Source organism: Dendropsophus ebraccatus, chromosome 1, assembly GCF_027789765.1.
Source record: "Dendropsophus ebraccatus isolate aDenEbr1 chromosome 1, aDenEbr1.pat, whole genome shotgun sequence".
NCBI lineage: Eukaryota > Metazoa > Chordata > Amphibia > Anura > Hylidae > Dendropsophus > Dendropsophus ebraccatus.
The window spans coordinates 233,848,611-233,871,704 of NC_091454.1; the positions used below are offsets into that span (position 1 = coordinate 233,848,611).

General features: G+C 54.1%; 1 protein-coding gene across 1 annotated transcript in view; it reads right to left on the bottom strand.

The window, feature by feature from the left end:
- LOC138770999 (cellular tumor antigen p53-like) overlaps positions 1–23,094 on the bottom strand; it is a 42,836-nt gene that overhangs the window by 10,604 nt on the left and 9,138 nt on the right. Inside the window, exons 3-6 of the mRNA XM_069950388.1 lie at positions 7,434–7,476; positions 5,762–5,932; positions 5,497–5,683; positions 4,455–4,564 (exon numbers count right to left, since the gene is read on the bottom strand). Coding sequence (XP_069806489.1) covers positions 4,455–4,564; positions 5,497–5,683; positions 5,762–5,932; positions 7,434–7,476 — 511 coding nt within the window. The remainder of the gene's footprint in view (positions 1–4,454; positions 4,565–5,496; positions 5,684–5,761; positions 5,933–7,433; positions 7,477–23,094) is intronic.

Consider the following 23,094-nt stretch of genomic DNA (forward strand, 5'->3'; position numbering starts at 1 on the left):
ATACTGCCCTAGTGGGGGGAGAGACACTATACTGCCCTGGTGGGGGGAGAGACACTATACTGCCCTGGTGGGGGGAGGGGGGGGGGAGAGACACTATACTGCCCTGGTGGGGGGGGGGGGGGAGAGACACTATACTGCCCTGGTGGGGGGGGGGGGGGGGGGGAGAGACACTATACTGCCCTGGTGGGGGGGAGAGACACTATACTGCCCTGGTGGTGGTGGGGGGGGGGGGAGACACTATACTGCCCTGGTGGGGGGGAGAGACACTATACTGGCCTGGGGGGGGGGGGGGGGGGAGACACTATACTGCCCCTGGTGGGAGGGGGGGGAGAGACACTATACTGCCCTGGTGGGAGGGGGGGGAGAGACACTATACTGCCCTGGTGGGGGGGGGGGGGGGGGAGACACTATACAGCCCTGGTGGGGGGGGGGGGGGGGGAAGACACTATACTGCCCTGGTGGGGTGGGGGGGGGGGGGGGGGGGGGGGGAAGACACTATACTGCCCTGGTGGGTGGGGGGGGGGGGGGGGGAAGACACTATACTGCCCTGGTGGGGGGGGGTGGGGGGTTAGGGTTAGGGGGGGGGGGAGACACTATACTGCCCTGGGGGGGGGGGGGGGGGGGAGACACTATACTGCCCTGGGGGGGGGGGGGGGGGAGACACTATACTGCCCTGGGGGGGGGGGGGAGACACTATACTGCCCTGGTGGGGGGGGAGACACTATACTGCCCTGGTGGGGGGGGGGGGGGGGGGAGACACTATACTGCCCTGGTGGGGGGGAGAGACACTATACTGCCCTGGTGGGGGGGGGAGACACTATACTGCCCTGGTGGGGGGGGGGGGGGAGACACTATACTGCCCTGGTGGGGGGGGGGGGAGACACTATACTGCCCTGGGGGGGGACACTATACTGCCCTGGGGGGGGGGGGACACCACTATACTGCCATGGTGGGGGGAGAGACACTATACCGCCCTGGTTGGGGGGGGGGGGGGGGAGAGACACTATACTGCCCTGGTGGGGGGAGAGAGACACTATACTGCCCTGGTGGGGGGGGAGAGACACTATACTGCCCTGGTTGGGGGGGGGGGGGGGAGAGACACTATACTGCCCTGGTGGGGGGAGAGAGACACTATACTGCCCTGGTGGTGGTGGGGGGGGGAGAGACACTATACTGCCCTGGTGGTGGTGGGGGGGGAGAGACACTATACTGCCCTGGTGGGGGGAGAGACACTATACTGCCCTGGTTGGGGGGGGGGGGGGGGGAGAGACACTATACTGCCCTGGTGGGGGGAGAGAGACACTATACTGCCCTGGTGGTGGTGGGGGGGGGGGGAGAGACACTATACTGCCCTGGTGGGGGGAGAGAGACACTATACTGCCCTGGTGGTGGTGGGGGGGGGAGAGACACTATACTGCCCTGGTGGGGGGGAGAGACACTATACTGCCCTGGTGGGGGGAGAGACACTATACTGCCCTGGTGGTGGTGGTGGGGGGAGAGACACTATACTGCCCTGGTGGTGGTGGGGGGGGAGAGACACTATACTGCCCTGGTTGGGGGGGGGGGGGGGGGGAAGAGGCACTATACTGCCCTGGTGGGGGGAGAGAGACACTATACTGCCCTGGTTGGGGGGGGGGAGACACTATACTGCCCTGGTGGGGGGGGGGGGGACACTATACTGCCCTGGTGGGGGGAGAGAGACACTATACTGCCCTGGTGGTGGTGGTGGGGGGGGGGGGGGTGAGACACTATACTGCCCTAGTGGGGGGGGGGGGGGGGTTGGGGGAGAGACACTATACTGCCCTGGTGGGGGGGGGGGGGGGGGGACTGTGAGACACTATACTGCCCTGGTGGGGGGGGGGAGAGACACAATATACTGCCCTGGGGGGGGGGGGGGGGGAGACACTATATTGCCCTGGGGGGGGGGGGGGGGGGGGGAGAGACACTATACTGCCCTGGTGGGGGGAGAGACACTATACTGCCCTGGTGAGGGGGGGGGGGAGAGACACTATACTGCCCTGGTGGGGGGGAGGGGGGGGGAGAGACACTATACTGCCCTGGTGGGGGGGAGGGGGGGGGAGAGACACTATACTGCCCTGGTGGGGGGGAGGGGGGGGGGGAGACACACTATACTGCCCTGGTGGGGGGGGAGAGACACTATACTGCCCTGGTGGGGGGGGAGAGACACTATACTGCCCTGGTGGGGGGGGGGGGAGAGACACTATACTGCCCTGGTGGGGGGGAGAGACACTATACTGCCCTGGTGGGGGGGAGAGACACTATACTGCCCTGGTGGGGGGGGGGGGGGGGGGGGGGGAAGACACTATACTGCCCTAGTGAGGGGGGGGGGGTTGGGGGAGAGACACTATACTGCCCTGGTGGGGGGGGGGGGGTGAGACACTATACTGCCCTGGTGGGGGGGGGGAGAGACACAATATACTGCCCTGGGGGGGGGGGGGAGACACTATATTGCCCTGGGGGGGGGGGGGGGGAGAGACACTATACTGCCCTGGTGGGGGGAGAGACACTATACTGCCCTGGTGAGGGGGGGGGGGGGGGGGAGAGACACTATACTGCCCTGGTGGGGGGGAGGGGGGGGGGAGAGACACTATACTGCCCTGGTGGGGGGGAGGGGGGGGGGAGAGACACAATACTGCCCTGGTGGGGGGAGAGACACTATACTGCCCTGGTGAGGGGGGGGGGGGGAGAGACACTATACTGCCCTGGTGGGGGGGAGGGGGGGGGGGGGAGAGAGACACTATACTGCCCTGGTGGGGGGGGGGGGGGGGGGGGGGAGAGACACTATACTGCCCGGGGGAGGGGGGAGACACTATACTGCCCTGGTGGGGGGGGGAGACACTATACTGCCCTGGTGGGGGGGGGAGACACTATACTGCCCTGGTGGTGGTGGGGGGGGAGACACTATACTGCCCTGGTGGGGGGGGGGGGGAGAGACACTATACTGCCCTGGTGGGGGGGGGGGGGAGAGACACTATACTGCCCCGGTGGTGGGGGGGGACACTATACTGCCCTGGTGGGGGGGGGGGGGGGGGGGGAAGAGACACTATACTGCCCTGGTGGGGGGAGAGACACTATACTGCCCTGGTGGGGGGAGAGAGACACTATACTGCCCTGGTGGGGGGGGGGGGAGACACTATACTGCCCTGGTGGGGGGGGGGGGGGGGGAGACACTATACTGCCCTGGTGGGGGGAGAGACACTATACTGCCCTGGTGGGGGGAGAGACACTATACTGCCCTGGTGGGGGGAGAGACACTATACTGCCCTGGTGGGGGGGGAGACACTATACTGCCCTGGTGGGGGGGGAGACACTATACTGCCCTGGTGGGGGGGGGGGGGGAGAGGACACTATACTGCCCTGGTGGGGGGGGGAGAGACACTATACTGCCCTGGTGGGGGGGGAGAGACACTATACTGCCCTGGTGGGGGGGGGGGGGGGGGAGAGACACTATACTGCCCTGGTGGGGGGAGACACTATACTGCCCTGGTGGGGGGGGGACACTATACTGCCCTGGTGGGGGGGGGGAGAGACACTATACTGCCCTGGTGGGGGGGGGGGGGAGAGACACTATACTGCCCTGGGGGGGGGGGAGACACTATACTGCCCGGGGGGGGGGGGGGGGGGGGGGGGAGAGACACTATACTGCCCTGGTGGGGGGAGAGACACTATACTGCCCTGGTGGGGGGAGAGACACTATACTGCCCTGGTGGGGGGGGGGGGGGGGAGAGACACTATACTGCCCTGGTGGGGGGGGGGGGGGGGAGAGACACTATACTGCCCTGGTGGGGGGAGAGACACTATACTGCCCTGGTGGGGGGAGAGACACTATACTGCCCTGGTGGGGGGGGGAGAGACACTATACTGCCCTGGTGGGGGGGGGGGGGGGGGGGGAGAGACACTATACTGCCCTGGTGGGGGGGGGGGGGGGAGACACTATACTGCCCTGGTGGGGGGAGAGACACTATACTGCCCTGGTGGGGGGAGAGACACTATACTGCCCTGGTGGTGGGGGGGGGGGGGGAGACACTATACTGCCCTGGTGGGGGGGGAGAGACACTATACTGCCCTGGTGGGGGGGGAGAGACACTATACTGCCCTGGTGGGGGGAGAGACACTATACTGCCCTGGTGGGGGGGGGGGGGGGGACACTATACTGCCCTGGTGGGGGGGGGGGGGGGGACACTATACTGCCCTGGTGGGGGGGGGGGGGGGAGAGACACTATACTTGCCCTGGTGGGGGGGGGGGGGGGGGGGGGAGAGGACACTATACTGCCCTGGTGGGGACGGGACACACTATACTGCCCTGGTGGGGGGGGGGGGGGGGACACTATACTGCCCTGGTGGGGGGGAGAGACACTATACTGCCCTGGTGGGGGTGGGGGGGGGGGGGAGAGACGCTATACTGCCCTGGGGCATCACAGGGCAGCTCTTACCTGGGGCTCCTCATACGGGACGACTGCGCTGTGCCGACCATTAGCGTCCTCAGAGTAATACGCCTGAGAATTGCCTTCCACACGAATCAAGTGACTTCGAGGAGCAGAGTCTGTGGTAATGGGAGGACAAATAAGAGGGACAAAGGGGGCAGAGCCAGACACCAAACATACGGCAAACACAGGACCCCTGTACCCACCGTCCCCCGGCACACACAGGACCCCTGTACTTACCGTCCCCCGACACACACAGGACCCCTGTACTCACCGTCCCCCGACACACACAGGACCCCTGTACTCACCGTCCCCCGACACACACAGGACCCCTGTACCCACCGTCCCCCGCCACACACAGGACCCCTGTACCCACCGTCCCCCGCCACACACAGGACCCCTGTACCCACCGTCCCCCGCCACACACAGGACCCCTGTACCCACCGTCCCCCGGCACACACAGGACCCCTGTACCCACCGTCCCCAGCATACACAATACCCCCTTACCCACCGCCCCCCGGCACACACAGGACCCCTGTACTCACCGTCCCCCGGCATACACAGGACCCCTGTACTCACCGTCCCCCGGGCACACACAGGACCCCTGTACCCACCATCCCCAGCATACACAGGACCCCCTTACCCACCGTCCCCCGGCACACACAGGACCCCTGTACTCACCGTCCCCAGCATACACAGGACCCCTGTACTCACCGTCCCCAGCATACACAGGACCCCTGTACTCACCGTCCCCCGACACACACAGGACCCCTGTACTCACCGTCCCCCGACACACACAGGACCCCTGTACCCACTGTCCCCCGACACACACAGGACCCCTGTACTCACCGTCCCCCGATACACACAGGACCCCTGTACTCACCGTCCCCGGCACACACAGGACCCCTGTACCCACTGTCCCCAGCATACACAGGACCCCTGTACCCACCGTCCCCCGACACACACAGGACCCCTGTACCCACCGTCCCCCAGCACACACAGGACCCCTGTACTCACCGTCCCCCGGCACACACAGGACCCCTGTACTCACCGTCCCCGGGCTCCAGGCTCCTCTCATGGTGCGGACATCTCTTTACCACCTCGGCCACATGTTCTGACTTCTTGTACACGGCCACAGCCCGCAGTACGGCCCCAGGGGGGGGAGGGCGCTGCACTCGGATCAGCACCGGACAGGTCTTGGCTGACTGGCAGAAGAGCTTGTTGAGGTCTGGAGAATACTGAAAGGACAGGAGGGCGAGGAGGGTGAGAGGCGGGCAGCATGGGGCGTACTAGCCCAGACATGTCCCCATACTCACTGTGCAGGTCACCGACTTGGCCGTCCCGTTCTGCTGGAACTCCAGCTGTAAGCCGTGCTGGCCCGGATAGTCCTCTGTGGAGGGGACCGCCGAGGTGGGGGTGGGGGCAAAGGTGCTGCTCACCCCCTCCTCCTGCAAGACCGACATGGTGACCGGCGGGTAATGGAAGTCCTGAGGAGAGAAGGCGACCAGATGAGGGCGAGGAAAGACAATGCCGTCAGCCCCTCCCCGGACACACACGTGTGGGGGACACCCCCCTCCCCCTCGCCGGACGGGGGACACCCCCACCGCCTCGCCGGACACACACGTATGGGGGACACCCCCTCCCCGGACACACACGTATGGGGGACACCCCCTCCCCGGACACACACGTATGGGACACACCCACGTATGGGGGACACACACGTATGGGGGACACCCACGTATGGGGGACACACACGTATGGGGGACACCCACGTATGGGGGACACCCACGTATGGGGGACACACACGTATGGGGGACACACACGTATGGGGGACACCCACGTATGGGGGACACCCACGTATGGGGGACACACACGTATGGGGGACACCCACGTATGGGGGACACACACGTATGGGGGACACCCCCCTCCCCCTCCCCGGACACACACGTATGGGGGACACCCCCCTCCCCGGACACACACGTATGGGGGACACCCCCCTCCCCCTCCCCGGACACACACGTATGGGGGACACCCCCCTCCCCGGACACACACGTATGGGGGACACCCCCCTCCCCGGACACACACGTATGGGGGACACCCCCCTCCCCGGACACACACGTATGGGGGACACCCCCCTCCCCGGACACACACGTATGGGGGACACCCCCCTCCCCGGACACACACGTATGGGGGACACCCCCCTCCCCGGACACACACGTATGGGGGACACCCCCCTCCCCGGACACACACGTATGGGGGACACCCCCCTCCCCGGACACACACGTATGGGGGACACCCCCCTCCCCGGACACACACGTATGGGGGACACCCCCCTCCCCGGACACACACGTATGGGGGACACCCCCCTCCCCGGACACACACGTATGGGGGACACCCCCCTCCCCGGACACACACGTATGGGGGACACCCCCCTCCCCGGACACACACGTATGGGGGACACCCCCCTCCCCGGACACACACGTATGGGGGACACCCCCCTCCCCGGACACACACGTATGGGGGACACCCCCCTCCCCGGACACACACGTATGGGGGACACCCCCCTCCCCGGACACACACGTATGGGGGACACCCCCTCCCCGGACACACACGTATGGGGGACACCCCCTCCCCGGACACACACGTATGGGGGACACCCCCTCCCCGGACACACACGTATGGGGGACACCCCCTCCCCGGACACACACGTATGGGGGACACCCCCTCCCCGGACACACACGTATGGGGGACACCCCCTCCCCGGATACACACGTATGGGGGACACCCCCCTCCCCCTCGCCGGATACACACGTATGGGGGACACCCCCCTCCCCCTCCCCGGATACACACGTATGTGGGGACATCCCCCTCCCCCTCCCCGGATACACACGTATGTGGGGACATCCCCCTCCCCCTCCCCGGATACACACGTATGTGGGGACACCCCCCTTCCCCTCCCCGGATACACATGGGGGGGGGGGCACCTACTATCATGTTGTCCTCATCACCGTGCAGATTGGCAACTGGTAACCTGAAAAATGAAGAGAAATCAGCAGCTGCAAAACATGGGTGACACAGAGCACGCCCCCCCTCCAGGGTGACACAGAGCACGCCCCCCCCCCTCCAGGGTGACACAGAGCACGCCCCCCTCCCCCTCCAGGGTGACAGAGCTCTGTACCTAGGGGAGATGGCACCACAACTGGGCGCAGGTATTGAACGACCCCCGGAGCCTACAGTCCCTGACAGAATTTGTCGCTTCTCCATCTTGTGGAAACCAGAGCTTATAAGCCGACCTAAAATTCATCCATTGGTTTTGGAAATGACTGATAAAAAAAGCTGAAAACTCCCAAATGAGTTTTTTGTAAAGAAAATAAATTTGCGTCACTGCTGAAATATTAATCGATTAATGAACACAGAAAGGTCAGATATTGGCAAGACAACAGTTGTGTCGCCCGCAGAAAGTTGTGAAAATCAAATAATTCACTTCAAATACAAAGAAATGTTATAGAAAGAGCTACAGCACCCCAGAATTTCACTTAAACTGCGACTTGACCTCTGACACCATGCCAGACATCCCCCCGCGCCCTCTGACACCATGCCAAACATCCCCCCCGCGCCCTCTGACACCATGCCAGACATCCCCCCGCACCCTCTGACACCATGCCAGACATCCCCCCGCACCCTCTGACACCATGCCAAACATCCCCCCGCGCCCTCTGCCACCATGCCAGACATCCCCCCGCACCCTGACACCATGCCAGACATCCCCCCGCGCCCTCTGACACCATGCCAGACACCCCCCCGCACCCTCTGACACCATGCCAGACATCCCCCCGCGCCCTCTGACACCATGCCAGACATCCCCCCGCACCCTCTGACACCATGCCAAACATCCCCCCGCGCCCTGACACCATGCCAAACATCCCCCCGCGCCCTGACACTATGCCAAACATCCCCCCGCGCCCTCTGACACCATGCCAGACATCCCCCCCGCGCCCTCTGACACCATACCAGACATCCCCCCGCGCCCTCTGACACCATGCCAGACATCCCCCCGCGCCCTCTGACACCATGCCAGACATCCCCCCCCCCGCGCCCTCTGACACCATGCCAGACATCCCCCCTGCGACCACAGCCTTAATTATCAAGAGGCTGAAGACCAGATCCACTGCAGAGGTGACCGCGTCTTTATGTCTCAGCGTCAAGTACAAAGAGTTAAAAAGGCTTAGAAGAGACTGGAGAGGTTTTTGACAAGCCCAGGTCCGGCAGACCCCGGACGACAACAGCTCAGGAGAAACGTTTCTTGGTTTCTCTTCCACTGCAGCCGAGCGAAAACAGGCCCGGTCACCTCAAGTCCCTATGTCACCTAGAAAAGTTTGGAGGATTCGGTCTGGAAATGGCCTCCATGGTGGGATCAGTGCCCAGAAGCACTAAACAAAAGGAAAGTAAAAAAAAAAAAAAAAAAAAAAAAAGTGTGGTATTGGTCAAGGCCCACAGTCTGCTAAATGGACCAATGCTGGAAAAGTGGCAGAAGGTGGATTTCTCAGATGAATCTTCAGTTGAATTACACCACAGCTGTCACCAGACATGGACATCATTGAGCTCCAGGATGGGCCAGACCAGTCACCAGACATGGACATCATTGACCTCCAGGACGGGCCAGCCCAGTCACCAGACATGGACATCATTGACCTCCAGGACGGGCCAGACCAGTCACCAGACATGGACATCATTGAGCTCCAGGACGGGCCAGACCAGTCACGGACATCATTGAGCTCCAGGACTGGCCAGACCAGTCAGTGACCAGACATGATCATTGAGCTCCAGGACGGGCCAGACCAGTCACCAGACATGGACATCATTGACCTCCAGGACGGGCCAGACCAGTCACCAGACATGGACATCATTGAGCTCCAGGACGGGCCAACCCAGTCACCAGACATGGACAACATTGAGCTCCAGGACGGGCCAGACCAGTCACCAGACATGGACATCATTGAGCTCCAGGACTGGCCAGACCAGTCAGTGACCAGACATGGACATCATTGAGCTCCAGGACTGGCCAGACCAGTCAGTGACCAGACATGGACATCATTGAGCTCCAGGACTGGCCAGACCAGTCAGTCACCAGACATGGACATCATTGAGCTCCAGGACTGGCCAGACCAGTCAGTCACCAGACATGATCATTGTGCTCCAGGACTGGCCAGACCAGTCACCAGACATGGACATCATTGAGCAGGTTTGGGGTAGGATGAAAGAGGAAGCTTGGAAAACAAAGAATCTTGATGACCTCTGAGAGGCATGGAAGACTGCGTTCTCTGCTTTTCCTGATGACTTCATCAATAAATTGTATGAATCATTGTAGAAACACGACATGGACGCCGTCCTTCAAGCTCATGGAAGTCACTGAAAATCTTAAAAATGGCTCTAATAGCCGCACAACTTCATTCACCAATGTTAGGAAACATAGCTTTGTATTTGAAGTGAATTGTCTTTTGTTTTTCACATTACTTTCTGTGGGCGACAAAACCTTGGTCTTGCATAAATCTGACCTTTCCGTGTTCATTAAATGATCAATATTTCAGCAATTTATTTGGGAGGTTTCAGCTCTCATAGGAGTCATTTCCAAAACCAATGGGTGAATTTTAAGTCCGGTTATAAGCTTTGGTTTCCACAAGATGGAGAAGCGACAGAACTTCTGTCAGGAACTGTATAGTGTAGGGAGGACATAGGAGTGTGTAGGCTGGTGGCGCCATTCCTGATTGGTGGAGAGGGACTGATCAGGTCTGGTCCATAGCGATAAGAGGATTTTTCAGTCAGATATCGTGGTCAAGCACAAGCCTGTGACTGAAGGCCCTATTACACAAAGCGACTATCGGCTGCATTTAGCAGATACCGACTGTTACGGCCGATAATAGTTTAGTGTAATAGAAGAAAACAACGATCAGCCAACATGCACGACGTCGGCTGAACAGGCTGAGACGCTAATGATCAGGATAGCAGTGATATGCTGCCGTTGCTCTGTGTAACAGAAGAGGTGGCAACAGACCACCGCTATCTTGTATGGGCTGCCTTGACGATCCAGCGATCACCCGGGCAGGCCCCTCCCCCACTAACGCTATTACACGTGTCAGCAGCGAGCACTGACCTGAACTTTTAAATTGTATCGGAGCTCCTGACATAATTGCTCCAAGATGCTGGTTTGTGGAGGGTGCATTCACACATATAGGATCCGCAGCAGATTTGATGCGGTGTTCAGTTATTTAGATCAAATCTGCTGCAGATCCGCACCAATACGGTACATGTCAAGCTAGGCCTTAGTCCCAAGTTCTGTGGAAGCCCTGTAACCCCCTCCCCCGCACAAGCAGCATCTCTGATATGCTGCTGGGAGCGGGGAAACTGTATGGATATGCGCTGCGCTAGGGCCATTACAGGCCTTTTCACATCTGTGTTCCGTGGGAATCAGGCCAAAGGCTGCGCTTGGGTTATTACCCGATTGTGCTGGCGGTCACCGTTATTTAGGGTTTACGTTGGATAATAAGCTTTCCTCGGACAAGGCCTTGCCCATTGGCTTCAATTTAACTACTTTTGGGAGCAGGTGTTGAGGTTGGAGTGGGATGTACATTCATGGATCCATCATTCAGATGATCAGAGGGGAGAAAAAAAAAAAAAATACTAAAAATGGGCCTAGAATTTACCTGCTACATACATTACCTTAACCCCTAGACGACCCTGGACGTAGGGTTACGTCATGGAAGTCTGTCCCCAGACGACCTAGGGCGTAACTGTACGCCCTGGGTGTTTCTCCGGCTATGAAGCGTGCTCCGGAGCGGAGTGTGACTGCGGGGGTCCCGATCGTTGAAACGGACTGCCGGAGGTCTTTCACCTTCCTCCGTGCGGTCCGATCGGCGATCTGCTACACTGAGCCTGCAGGCAGGCTCAATGAGCAGATCGCCGATAACACTGATCAATGCTAGGCCTATGGCATAGCAATGATCAGTGTACAAATCAAACTAGTGTATGTAAAAGTCCCCCAAAGGGACTTCAAATGTGTGTAAAAAAAAAAAGTTCAAGAAACACTATTACACTACCCCAAAACCCCTCCCCCAATAAAAGTTGAAATCACCCCCGTATCCCATTATATAAATAAAACATAAAAATAAATAGATAAACATATAATATACCGTAGCGTGCGTAATTGTCCGATCTATTAATATAACAAGCGTCATTGCGAACGGTGAAAGGCGTACACGAAAAGAGGGAAAAAAGTGCGCAGATTACCGATTTTATGTTACATTATATAGAAAAAAAAAAAATAAATAAAATAAAAAGTGATCAAAACGTCCGATCTTCACAAATATGGTATTAATAAAAACTAGAGATCATGGCGGGAAAAAATGACACCCCATACAGCCCCATAGGTGAAAAACTAAAACCGTTATAAGCGTCACAATAGTCCCATTTTATTTATAATTGCCAAAAAAAAGGGATTTCATAAAAAAAAAAAAAAATATATATATAACATTAGAGAATCTGTGTAACCTGCATCTGGTTGTGTTCAGACCTATAGAGTAATGGTATCATGTCACCTGTACCGTATACTGTATATGGTTGTGTTCAGACTGACTTATAGAATAAAGGTATCATGTCGCTGTTACCATATAGTGCATTACGTAGACACAGGAACCCCCCCAAACGTTACCATATTGCAGTCTTTTTTTCGATTTCCCCTATTTATATCATCATACATAATATAGTTGGGGTTCCATCATACATAATATAGTTGGGGTTCCATCATACATAATATAGTTGGGGTTCCGTCATACATAATATAGTTGGGGTTCCGTCATACATAATATAGTTGGGATTCCGTCATACATAATATATTTGGGGTTCCATCATACATAATATATTTGGGGTTCCGTCATACATAATATAGTTGGGATTCCATCATACATAATATATTTGGGGTTCCATCATACATAATATAGTTGGGGTTCCATCATACATAATATAGTTGGGGTTCCATCATACATAATATAGTTGGGGTTCCATCATACATAATATATTTGGGGTTCCATCATACATAATATATTTGGGGTTCCATCATACATAATATATTTGGGGTTCCATCATACATAATATACTTGGGGTTCCATCATACATAATATACTTGGGGTTCCATCATACATAATATATTTGGGGTTCCATCATACATAATATATTTGGGGTTCCATCATACATGTTATGGTAAGAGACGCCATTACACAGTACAACTATTCCTGTAACAAACAAGCACTTACATGGCCTGTACATAGAAAACTGAGAGTGCTGGAGCTCTTAGAAGGGGAGGAGGGAAAAACGGAAACACTAAGATCAAAATTTGTGCGGTCCACTGGGTCATTTTGGGCCTGGTCCTCAAAGGGTTAAAGTGCAGGGTTTGCTGGGAAATTTGGTTTTTGCTATTCATGTCATCGCTATGGGGAAAATATTTTCTAGGCGCCTTTATTTGCTTTAGGGGATTTTAACCCCCTTGATGCCACACATTGGATTGGCAGAGGGGTTTAAGCAAGAGCCATCTCTGTGGTTGGACTTATCAGCTCTAATGGCAGAGCGCCAGTCATTGATGCCACAGCACCGTGATGCAGCCAGTGCCCGCGGGTTTTGGGGCCTTTTGGAAGGGGCACCGGTGTGCCGGTCCTGGGCCCAACCGTGGTGGTTAGATAATGTGGTACAGAAGATTGGGTGACTAGAACGCCTCCCTGCTTCATTGTATTTTACCCTAGTTCTTCCAGACAGATATGTGAGGTTTGCATTGAATTGATGGTTGGTAAGAGATGTATTGGTTGTAGCTGGACCAGATTTGGGGTGATCTTTCTTGATACGCGAGGATGGATCCTCATTGTCATTTCAATTTACAGCAGTTTTTAAACGTTCCTTGAAGGCGTTGCAAATTGCTAGTCGAGAGTTTTTGGCTCATTCTTTCTGCAGCTACTGAGGCTGCAAATCTTCACTGACTAACACACAAACAAATTGGTCTTGGTCTCTGTCTGGCATGAGCTTGTTTCTCTGCGTCTCTGCATGGCATGAGCTTGTTTCTCTGCGTCTCTGCATGGCATGAGCTTGTTTCTCTTGGTCTCTGCATGGCATGAGCTTGTTTCTCTTGGTCTCTGCATGGCATGAGCTTGTTTCTCTTGGTCTCTGCATGGCATGAGCTTGTTTCTCTGCGTCTCTGCATGGCATGAGCTTGTTTCTCTGCGTCTCTGCATGGCATGAGCTTGTTTCTCTGCGTCTCTGCATGGCATGAGCTTGTTTCTCTGCGTCTCTGCATGGCATGAGCTTGTTTCTCTGCGTCTCTGCATGGCATGAGCTTGTTTCTCTGCGTCTCTGCATGGCATGAGCTTGTTTCTCTGCGTCTCTGCATGGCATGGCATGAGCTTGATTCTCTTGGTCTCTGCATGGCATGAGCTTGTTTCTCTGCGTCTCTGCATGGCATGAGCTTGTTTCTCTGCGTCTCTGCATGGCATGAGCTTGTTTCTCTGCGTCTCTGCATGGCATGAGCTTGTTTCTCTGCGTCTCTGCATGGCATGAGCTTGTTTCTCTGCGTCTCTGCATGGCATGAGCTTGTTTCTCTTGGTCTCTGCATGGCATGAGCTTGTTTCTCTTGGTCTCTGTATGGCATGAGCTTGTTTCTCTTGGTCTCTGCATGGCATGAGCTTGTTTCTCTGCGTCTCTGCATGGCATGAGCTTGTTTCTCTGCGTCTCTGTATGGCATGGCATGAGCTTGTTTCTCTTGGTCTCTGTATGGCATGAGCTTGTTTCTCTGCGTCTCTGCATGGCATGAGCTTGTTTCTCTGCGTCTCTGCATGGCATGAGCTTGTTTCTCTGCGTCTCTGCATGGCATGAGCTTGTTTCTCTGCGTCTCTGCATGGCATGAGCTTGTTTCTCTGCGTCTCTGCATGGCATGAGCTTGTTTCTCTGCGTCTCTGCATGGCATGAGCTTGTTTCTCTGCGTCTCTGCATGGCATGAGCTTGTTTCTCTGCGTCTCCTGCATGGCATGAGCTTGTTTCTCTGCGTCTCTGCATGGCATGAGCTTGTTTCTCTGCGTCTCTGCATGGCATGAGCTTGTTTCTCTGCGTCTCTGCATGGCATGAGCTTGTTTCTCTGCCGTCTCTGCATGGCACTGAGCTTGTTTCTCTGCGTCTCTGCATGGCATGAGCTTGTTTCTCTGCGTCTCTGCATGGCATGAGCTTGTTTCTCTGCGTCTCTGCATGGCATGAGCTTGTTTCTCTGCGTCTCTGCATGGCATGAGCTTGTTTCTCTGCGTCTCTGCATGGCATGAGCTTGTTTCTCTGCGTCTCTGCATGCATGAGCTTGTTTCTCTGCGTCTCTGCATGGCATGAGCTTGTTTCTCTGGTCTTGCCAATGCATGAGCTGTTCTCTGCGTCTCTGCATGGCATGAGCTTGTTTCTCTGCGTCTCTGCATGGCATGAGCTTGTTTCTCTGCGTCTCTGCATGGCATGAGCTTGTTTCTCTGCGTCTCTGCATGGCCTGAGCTTGTTTCTCTGCGTCTCTGCATGGCAGAGCTTGTTTCTCTGCGTCTCTGCCTGGCATGAGCTTGTTTCTCTGCGTCTCTGCATTGGCATCGAGCTTGTTTCTCTGCGTCTCTGCATGGCATGAGCTGTTTTCTCTGCGTTCTCTGCATGGCATGAGCTTGTTTTCTCTGCGTCTCTGCATGGCATGAGCTTGTTTCTCTGCGTCTCTGCATGGCATGAGCTTGTTTCTCTGCGTCTCTGCATGGCATGAGCTTGTTCTCTGCGTCTCTGCATGGCATGAGCTTGTTTCTCTGCAGTTCTCTGCATGGCATGAGCTTGTTTCTCTGCGTCTCTGCATGGGCATGAGCTTGTTTCTCTGCGTCTCTGCATGGCATGAGCTTGTTTCTCTGCGTCTCTGCATGGCATGAGCTTGTTTCTCTGCGTCTCTGCATGGCATGAGCTTGTTTTCTCTGCGTCTCGCATGGCATGAGCTTGTTTCTCTGCGTCTCTGCATGGCATGAGCTTGTTTCTCTGCGTCTCTGCATGGCATGAGCTTGTTTCTCTGCGTCTCTGCATGGCATGAGCTTGTTTCTCTGCGTCTCTGCATGGCATGAGCTTGTTTCTCTGCGTCTCTGCATGGCATGAGCTTGTTTCTCTGCGTCTCTGCATGGCATGAGCTTGTTTCTCTGCGTCTCTGCATGGCATGAGCTTGTTTCTCTGCGTCTCTGCATGGCATGAGCTTGTTTCTCTGCGTCTCTGCATGGCATGAGCTTGTTTCTCTGCGTCTCTGCATGGCATGAGCTTGTTTCTCTGCGTCTCTGCATGGCATGAGCTTGTTTCTCTGCGTCTCTGCATGGCATGAGCTTGTTTTCTCTGCGTCTCTGCATGGCATGAGCTTGTTTCTCTGCGTCTCTGCATGGCATGAGCTTGTTTCTCTGCGTCTCTGCATGGCATGAGCTTGTTTCTCTGCGTCTCTGCATGGCATGAGCTTGTTTCTCTGCGTCTCTGCATGGCATGAGCTTGTTTCTCTGCGTCTCTGCATGGCATGAGCTTGTTTCTCTGCGTCTCTGCATGGCATGAGCTTGTTTCTCTGCGTCTCTGCATGGCATGAGCTTGTTTCTCTGCGTCTCTGCATGGCATGAGCTTGTTTCTCTGCGTCTCTGCATGGCATGAGCTTGTTTCTCTGCGTCTCTGCATGGCATGAGCTTGTTTCTCTGCGTCTCTGCATGGCATGAGCTTGTTTCTCTGCGTCTCTGCATGGCATGAGCTTGTTTCTCTGCGTCTCTGCATGGCATGAGCTTGTTTCTCTGCGTCTCTGCATGGCATGAGCTTGTTTCTCTGCGTCTCTGCATGGCATGAGCTTGTTTCTCTGCGTCTCTGCATGGCATGAGCTTGTTTCTCTGCGTCTCTGCATGGCATGAGCTTGTTTCTCTGCGTCTCTGCATGGCATGAGCTTGTTTCTCTGCGTCTCTGCATGGCATGAGCTTGTTTCTCTGCGTCTCTGCATGGCATGAGCTTGTTTCTCTGCGTCTCTGCATGGCATGAGCTTGTTTCTCTGCGTTCTCTGTATGGCATGGCATGAGCCTTGTTTCTCTTGGTCTCTGTTTATGGCATGGCATGAGGCTGTTTTCTCTTGGTCTCTGTTATGGCATGAGCTTTTGGTTTCCTCTAGCGTCCTCTGCATGGCATGAACTTGTTTCTCTGCGTCTCTGCATGGCAATGAGCTTGTTTCTCTGCGTCTCTGCATGGCATGAGCTTGTTTCTCTCTGCGTCTCTGCATGGCATGAGCTTGTTTCTCTTGGTCTCTGTATGGCAATGAGCTTGTTTCTCTTGGTCTCTGTATGGCATGAGCTTGTTTCTCTTGGTCTCTGCATGGCCATGAGCTTGTTTCTCTGCGCTCCTGCATGGCTATGAGCTTGTTTCTCTGCGTCCTCTGTATGGCCATGGCACGAGCTTGTTTCTCTTGGTCTCTGTATGGCACGAGCTTGTTTCTCTGCGTCTCTGCATGGCACGAGCTTGTTTCTCTGCGTCTCTGCATGGCACGAGCTTGTTTCTCTGCGTCTCTGCATGGCACGAGCTTGTTTCTCTGCGTCTCTGCATGGCACGAGCTTGTTTCTCTGCGTCTCTGCATGGCACGAGCTTGTTTCTCTGCGTCTCTGCATGGCATGAGCTTGTTTCTCTGCGTCTCTGCATGGCATGAGCTTGTTTCTCTGCGTCTCTGCATGGCATGAGCTTGTTTCTCTTGGTCTCTGCATGGCATGAGCTTGTTTCTCTGCGTCTCTGCATGGCATGAGCTTGTTTCTCTGCGTCTCTGCATGGCATGAGCTTGTTTCTCTGCGTCTCTGCATGGCATGAGCTTGTTTCTCTGCGTCTCTGCATGGCATGAGCTTGTTTCTCTGCGTCTCTGCATGGCATGAGCTTGTTTCTCTGCGTCTCTGCATGGCATGAGCTTGTTCTCTGCGTCTCTGCATGGCATGAGCTTGTTTCTCTGCGTCTCTGCATGGCATGAGCTTGTTCTCTCTGCGTCTCTGCATGGCAATGAGCTTGTTTCTCTGCGTCTCTGCATGGCATGAGCTTGTTTCTCTGCGTCTCTGCATGGCATGAGCTTGTTTCTCTGCGTCTCTGCATGGCAGAGCTTGTTTCTCTGCGTCTCTGCATGGCATGAGCTTGTTTCTCTGCGTCTCTGCATGGCATGAGCTTGTTTCTCTGCGTCTCTGCATGGCATGAGCTTGTTTCTCTGCGTACTCTGCATGGCATGAGCTTGTTTCTCTGCGTCTCTGCATGGCATGAGCTTGTTTCTCTGCGTCTCTGCATGGCATGAGCTTGTTTCTCTGCGTCTCTGCATGGCATGAGCTTGTTTCTCTGCGTCTCTGCATGGCATGAGCTTGTTTCTCTGCGTCTCTGCATGGCATGAGCTTGTTTCTCTGCGTCTCTGCATGGCATGAGGCTTGTTTCTCTGCGTCTCTGCATGGCATGAGCTTGTTTCTCTGCGTCTCTGCATGGCATGAGCTTGTTTCTCTGCGTCTCTGCATGGCATGAGCTTTGTTTCTCTGCGTCTCTGCATGGCATGAGCTTGTTTCTCTGCGTCTCTGCATGGCATGAGCTTGTTTCTCTGCGTCTCTGCATGGCATGAGCTTGTTTCTCTGCGTCTCTGCATGGCATGAGCTTGTTTTCTCTGCGTCTCTTGCATGGCATGAGCTTGTTTCTCTGCGTCTCTGCATGGCATGAGCTTGTTTCTCTTGGTCTCTGTATGGCATGAGCTTGTTTCTCTGCGTCTCTGTATGGCATGAGCTTGTTTCTCTGCGTCTCTGCATGGCATGAGCTTGTTTCTCTGCGTCTCTGTATGGCATGGCATGAGCTTGTTTCTCTTGGTCTCTGTATGGCATGGCATGAGCTTGTTTCTCTTGGTCTCTGTATGGCATGAGCTTGTTTCTCTTGGTCTCTGCATGGCATGAGCTTGTTTCTCTTGGTCTCTGTATGGCATGGTATGAGCTTGTTTCTCTTGGTCTCTGTATGGTATGAGCTTGTTTCTCTTGGTCTCTGTATGGCATGGTATGAGCTTGTTTCTCTTGGTCTCTGTATGGCATGAGCTTGTTTCTCTTGGTCTCTGTATGGCATGAGCTTGTTTCTCTTGGTCTCTGCATGGCATGAGCTTGTTTCTCTTGGTCTCTGCATGGCATGAGCTTGTTTCTCTTGGTCTCTGCATGGCATGAGCTTGTTTCTCTTGGTCTCTGCATGGCATGAGCTTGTTTCTCTTGGTCTCTGTATGGTATGAGCTTGTTTCTCTTGGTCTCTGTATGGCATGAGCTTGTTTCTCTTGGTCTCTGTATGGCATGAGCTTGTTTCTCTGCGTCTCTGCATGGCATGAGCTTGTTTCTCTGCGTCTCTGCATGGCATGAGCTTGTTTCTCTGCGTCTCTGCATGGCATGAGCTTGTTTCTCTTGGTCTCTGTATGGTATGAGCTTGTTTCTCTGCGTCTCTGTATGGTATGAGCTTGTTTCTCTGCGTCTCTGCATGGCATGAGCTTGTTTCTCTGCGTCTCTGTATGGCATGAGCTTGTTTCTCTTGGTCTCTGTATGGCATGGCATGAGCTTGTTTCTCTTGGTCTCTGTATGGCATGAGCTTGTTTCTCTTGGTCTCTGTATGGCATGAGCTTGTTTCTCTTGGTCTCTGTATGGCATGGTATGAGCTTGTTTCTCTTGGTCTCTGTATGGTATGAGCTTGTTTCTCTTGGTCTCTGTATGGCATGGTATGAGCTTGTTTCTCTTGGTCTCTGTATGGCATGAGCTTGTTTCTCTTGGTCTCTGTATGGCATGAGCTTGTTTCTCTTGGTCTCTGCATGGCATGAGCTTGTTTCTCTTGGTCTCTGCATGGCATGAGCTTGTTTCTCTTGGTCTCTGCATGGCATGAGCTTGTTTCTCTTGGTCTCTGCATGGCATGAGCTTGTTTCTCTTGGTCTCTGTATGGTATGAGCTTGTTTCTCTTGGTCTCTGTATGGCATGAGCTTGTTTCTCTTGGTCTCTGTATGGCATGGCATGAGCTTGTTTCTCTTGGTCTCTGTATGGCATGGCATGAGCTTGTTTCTCTTGGTCTCTGCATGGCATGGTATGAGCTTGTTTCTCTTGGTCTCTGCATGGCATGGCATGAGCTTGTTTCTCTGCGTCTCTGTACTGCATGGTATAAGCTTATTTACACAATGTATATTCTACGTCTCTGAAGTTGTTCACAGGTTGATCTGGTCTCATCACGGCTTCTCAGACATTAGACGCAAATAGAAGAGGGGAATGCTGAGATTTCTTAGCTCAGTGGGTGGACTATCTTACCGCCATACTGACCGGGAAAGTTTTGAGCAGGGCCTTTATCAGACAGATGGTGTCCACCTTCTGGACATAGGCCACTTGATAGTGGAACTGGCCACAGCTTCTGGTGGGTATGCTCAGGCTAGCCAGCATATTTGGGTATGTCCACCCCCCCTCCTTAGGGGTGGACATGTTGATGTGCATTAAAGTCCATTTCGTTACAGTTAGCTTATTGTATTTATTAGAAGTAAATATTCTGTAATAGGTTTTATGTACTAAAAGAGTTTCCTTCTGTACTGAAAAAGCAATCTCCCAGCCTCCCCCCTCACTGCAGAAGCAGCAGGATTTCTGTCTCCATTATGTGGCTATGGAGAGGGGAGGGGCTGTGAGGAGTGAGTGAGCACGGAGCAGTCCTGCACAGCACAACACCCTGCAATCTTCTCTCAGTAAGTTCATAGATAAGCACTGACCTTTCTGACACCAGAATCCTGCGGTTTAGGTGCCCAGAGAGTCTACAAACAGCTGACCTTCATGTCACCTCTTCCTGCTCCCTCATCTCCCTCAGCCCCTCCCCCCTTCATAGGCTTACAATGGAGAGAGCAGAGCAGTCTTCACTGGCTTCTCTGTAATGAAGACGTGTTTGCCTGATAATGCACAGATAAGAAGTCAGGGGGGGAGGCTGGGAGATTGCTTCTTGAGGACAGAAGGAGGCTTTTTTGGCTGATGAAACCTATTACAGAGTTTCTTAAAATCGCTTATACTACTGATTTCTGCAATATAAAAAAAACATGACAGTTACACTTTAACCTCTTAACCTCTTAAGGACATAGGACGTACCGGTACGTCCTATGTCCTCACTTGCACTCCAAAGCGGGGCCGCGCGGCGGCCCCGCTTTGAAGTGCCGCGATCCCGGGTGCCGCGTGTAGCCCGGGACCGCCGCTATTAGCGGGCACGGTCTGATCGCCGTGCCCGCTAATTAGCTAATCGGAGGCAGCTGTCAAAGTTGACAGCTGCCTCCGATTACCGGAGGCAACATTTCCCTGGTGTCTAGTGGGGGAGATCGCTCCTCCGGGACCTTGTCCCGGAGGAGCGATCTCCGTTACTGATGCCGGCCGGGGACGCGTCCAAGATGGCGCCGTCCTCGGCTCGGCACTCGTTTACTTCCGGCTGCAGCAGCCGAAAGCAAACGAGTGCCGATCTCATGGATCTCTGCAGCATATCTATGCTGCAGAGATCTCAATGAGAGATCACAGTGTATATACTAGAAGTCCCCCAGGGGGAATAACCCTAACCCCAGGGGGAATAACCCTAACCCCATGGGGGCATAACCCTAACCCCAGGGGGGGAATAACCCTAACTCCAGGGGGGGAATCACTCTAACCCCAGGGGGGGAATAACCCTAACCCCAGAGGGGGGAATAACCCTAACCCCAGGGGGGCTTCTAGTATATGTGTAAAAAAAAAAAAAAAAAAAAAAGTGTTGTTAATAGTAAAAATCCCCCTCCCCTAATAAAAGTCTGAATCACCCCCCTTTTCCCAGGTTTTAAATAAAAGTAAACAAATAAATAAATAAACATGTTTGCTATCGCCGCGTGCGTTATCGCCCGAACTATTAATTAATCACATTCCTGATCTCGTACGGTAAACGGCGTCAGCGCAAAAAAATCCCAAAGTGCAAAATTGCGCATTTTTGGTCGCATCAAATCCAGAAAAAATGTAATAAAAAGCGATCAAAAAGACGTATATGGGCAATCAAGGTACCGATAGAAAGATCACATCATGGCGCAAAAAATGACACTTGACACAGCCCCATAGACCAAAGGATAAAAGCGCTATAAGCCTGGGAATGGAGCGATTTTAAGGAACGTATATTGGTTAACAACGGTTTGAATTTTTTACAGGCCATCAGATACAATATAAGTTATACATGTTATATATCGTTTTAATCGTAACGACTTGAGGAACATGCATAACAAGTCAGTTTTACCCCAGGGCGAATGGCGTAAAAACACATTTCCCCCAAATAAAAGAAATGCGTTTTTTTTTTTCAATTTCACCACACTTTGAATTTTTTTCTGGTTTCGCAGTGTACTTTATGCAAAAATTCAGCCGTCATTGCAAAGTACAATTAGTGACGCAAAAAATAAGGGGTCATGGGGGTTTCTAGGTGGAAAAATGCAAGTGCTATGGCCTTTTAAACACAAGGAGGAAAAACCGAAAACGTAAAAACGAAAATGGGCCATGTCCTTAAAGGGTTAAGGACATAGGACGTATGCGTACGTCATATGTCCTCACTTGCACTTCAAAGCGGGGCCGCGCGGCGGCCCCGCTTTGAAGTGCCGCGATCCCGGGTGCCGCGAGTAGCCCCGGACCGCTGCTATTAGCGGGCACGGTCTGATCGCCGTGCCCGCTTATTAGCTAATCGGAGGCAGCTGTCAAAGTTGACAGCTGCCTCCAATTACCGGAGGCAACGTTTCCCTGGGGTCTAGTGGGGGAGATCGCTCCTCCGGGACCTTGTCCCGGAGGAGCGATCTCCGTTACTGATGCCGGCCGGGGACGCGTCCAAGATGGCGCCGTCCCCGGCTCGGCACTCGTTCGTTTTCGGCTGCAGCAGCCGGAAGTAAACGAGTGCCGATCTCATGGATCTCTGCAGCATATCTATGCTGCAGAGATCTCAATGAGAGATCCAAGTGTATATACTAGAAGTCCCCCAGGGGGGGAATAACCCTAACCCCAGGGGGGCTTCTAGTATATGTGTAAAAAAAAAATACAAAAAAAAAAAAAAAGTGTTGTTAATAGTAAAAAGCCCCCTCCCCTAATAAAAGTCTAAATCACCCCCCTTTCCCCATTTTATAAATAAAAATAAATAAATTAATAAACAAACATGTTTGGTATCGCCGCGTGCGTAATCGCCCGAACTATTAATTAATCACATTCCTGATCTCGTACGGTAAACGGCGTCAGCGCAAAAAAAAAACCCAAAATGCAAAATTGCACATTTTTGGTCGCATCAAATCCAGAATAATTGTAATAAAAAGCGATCAAAAAGTCGTATATGGGCAATCAAGGTACCGATAGAAAGAACACATCATGGCGCAAAAAATGACACCTCGCACAGCCCCATAGACCAAAGGATAAAAGCGCTATAAGCCGGGGAATGGAGCGAATTTAAGGAACATATATTTTCTTTAAAAGGTTCTAATTTTTTACCGGCCATCAAATCAAATAAAAGTTATACATGTTACATATCGTTGTAATCGTAACAACTTAAGGAACATATATAACAAGTCAGTTTTACCCCAGGGCGAACG